Below are 2,134 nucleotides of genomic sequence, written 5' to 3'. Positions count from 1 at the left end.
CTCGCGTGCAGGGCCCGGTGCTCGGCCGGGGGCCTGGGACCCGCCGCCGCCGTTGCTGAGAAGCCGGCTGCAGTGTTCCCGGGGATCCGGGGACCGCCTGCGGCCAGGGGGCTTTTCGGGGGAGCCACTTCCTTTCCTCCAGCTGCTGCCACCGACCAGTCCCAGCGGGTCCTCTGGGCGGTCCCCAGCCCTACAGGGCTGGGGGGACGAAGCGCAGAGGCCAGGTCCGCGGGGCCGCGCGCCGTCGCAGCCCAGACCCGGAGGCAGGGGTGCAGGCGGGCCGGGGTCTCTGGACGCAGACCCTGCCCCTGGCCCTTTCTCCTCCTTCACGGCCTCTCCGGCCTCGGCCTCCTCCTCCTCCTCCTCCTCCTCCCCCTCCCCCGCCTCCTCCTCCTCTTCCTCGGGGATGCTAAACAGCTTCTTGCTGCGGAAGTGCTGGAGGGGCGGCTCCAGGATCTGTTCCAAGATCTCGTCGCTGTCGGTCTCACAGAAGGGGTCGGGCTGGGGCTGGGGCTGGGGGTCCGGGGCGGGCGCAGGGAAGAGAGGTCCGTGGGGAAAGGACAGAGCTGTGACCTTTGCCCTCAAAGGAGGGCAGGGGTTTCAGGTAACCCAAAGCCCGGCCCCCCAACCCCAGTCGCCTCCCTCCAAGAAGGAAGACCAGAGAGAGTCTGGCCCAGAGTCACACAGCGTGTCCAGGGCAGGGCCACGGGGAGCACTAAGGAGCCCGCCCAAGAACTGGGTGCGCAGAGGGGCTGAGTGTAGGGAGCAGGCCAGGCCTGAGATGATGGGGGGCCTCCCAGCCCCTCCTCGGAAGCTCCCAGCACCGCGAGGGTCTCAGAGGGCGCTGCATCAAGCGGGCTTGAGTGGGAGAAGTTACAGAACGGGGCGCCTCGGTCCCCCCTTCCTTTTCAGGAGGGTCGAGGCTGGGCCTGAGCTACTTCCTAGCTGCCGCCCGGCAGAGGGCCCAGGCCGCACACCAAGAATGCTGCTGGCACACCGAAGCAGCTGCTGACTCTGGGGTCGGAGGCCACGGGAACCTGAGGGGCCCCCCAGCCCCTCCTCACCCCGATACCTTGGCCCCCTGCCCCCCGATGCTGTGGCCAGCCACCTGCTTCGGGAAGGAGCAGGTGATGACACCCAGCTCTTCTTCCTCCTCCTCCTCCTCTTCTTGGATGTCTGACAGATCCGAGTTGCGGCCCTGGTCCACAAGGGAGTTCCCCGGACGGACCCCCAGCTCAGCTGCATCCTCCTGCAAGAGGCCAGACGTGGGAGGACAGCGGGGAGGTGAGCAAGGGCACATGGGGACCTTCCAACAGGGTCAGCCCCAGCCAGGATGAATGGGGGGTCCCCCTGCAGAAGGAGAGAGGGGCATGCCCCCAAATTGGGGCACAGGCACTGTGCGGGGTGGGAAAAGAAACCTGGAAGACAAAGCGGCAAACACAAACAGCCAGACACACAGCGCAGAGCAGAGCGAGAGTGGGGTGGAGAACGGGCAGAGTGGGCAACCAGCTCTGGGCTGGCAGAGGCAGGGAGGAGGCCCTCAACTCCTTGTGGTGGCCCGGGGTGCCCCTGCTCCGTACCTCAGCCCTGGGCCTCAGCCCGGACCCTGCGTCTCCTCCACGGCAGGCCTGGGCACAGGGCAGCCTCTGGGCCAACGCTCCCTGGGTGGTGCCGGGTGCCAGGCAGGCCTCTCCCGCCGTCTGTTCAGTGTCCTCCTTGGCCACGGAGGAGGTGGCAGGGCCAGGAACGCACTCTCCCAAGACGGGCTCACTGGCCTTCCCATCCCCAGAGGCACCCAGCACAGCCGCCCCAGCCTGCTCCTGGAACGGCAGGCATTGAGGAAGGGGCCCCCACTCCGAGCCCAGACCCTCCTCCCAGCCTCCGCCAGCCGCCCTCCTCCCTGGCCGGGTACCTGCGAGACAGGCGCTGGGGGCTCCTCTGAGGATCCTCCTGCCATTTCTCTGGGAGGGCTGGCTGGAGGGGCGCCCGGGGGCTCTTGAGCTCCACGGTGGTCGGGGTACCGGAGATGAGAGCTGGGATCCCCCAGCCCCGGGGAGGCTGGAGCAAGGGGTGGTCTGGCCTCTGGGCCCGGTCGTGGGCAGGCACAGGGGACCCTGGCCGGCCAGGAGGCCTC

General features: G+C 68.7%; 1 protein-coding gene across 1 annotated transcript in view; it reads right to left on the bottom strand.

Moving 5' to 3' along the window:
• BZRAP1 (benzodiazepine receptor (peripheral) associated protein 1) overlaps positions 1–2,134 on the bottom strand; it is a 24,044-nt gene that overhangs the window by 7,788 nt on the left and 14,122 nt on the right. Inside the window, 4 exon segments of the mRNA XM_010861722.1 lie at positions 7–513; positions 1,073–1,249; positions 1,581–1,820; positions 1,913–2,131. Of these exon segments, the coding sequence (XP_010860024.1) occupies positions 7–513; positions 1,073–1,249; positions 1,581–1,820; positions 1,913–2,131 (1,143 nt within the window).

Source organism: Bison bison, unplaced genomic scaffold (assembly GCF_000754665.1).
Source record: "Bison bison bison isolate TAMUID 2011002044 unplaced genomic scaffold, Bison_UMD1.0 scf7180017864472, whole genome shotgun sequence".
Classification (NCBI taxonomy): domain Eukaryota; kingdom Metazoa; phylum Chordata; class Mammalia; order Artiodactyla; family Bovidae; genus Bison; species Bison bison.
Note: the sequence above shows the minus strand (reverse complement) of the source record. Positions and strands in the feature narration are given on the sequence as shown.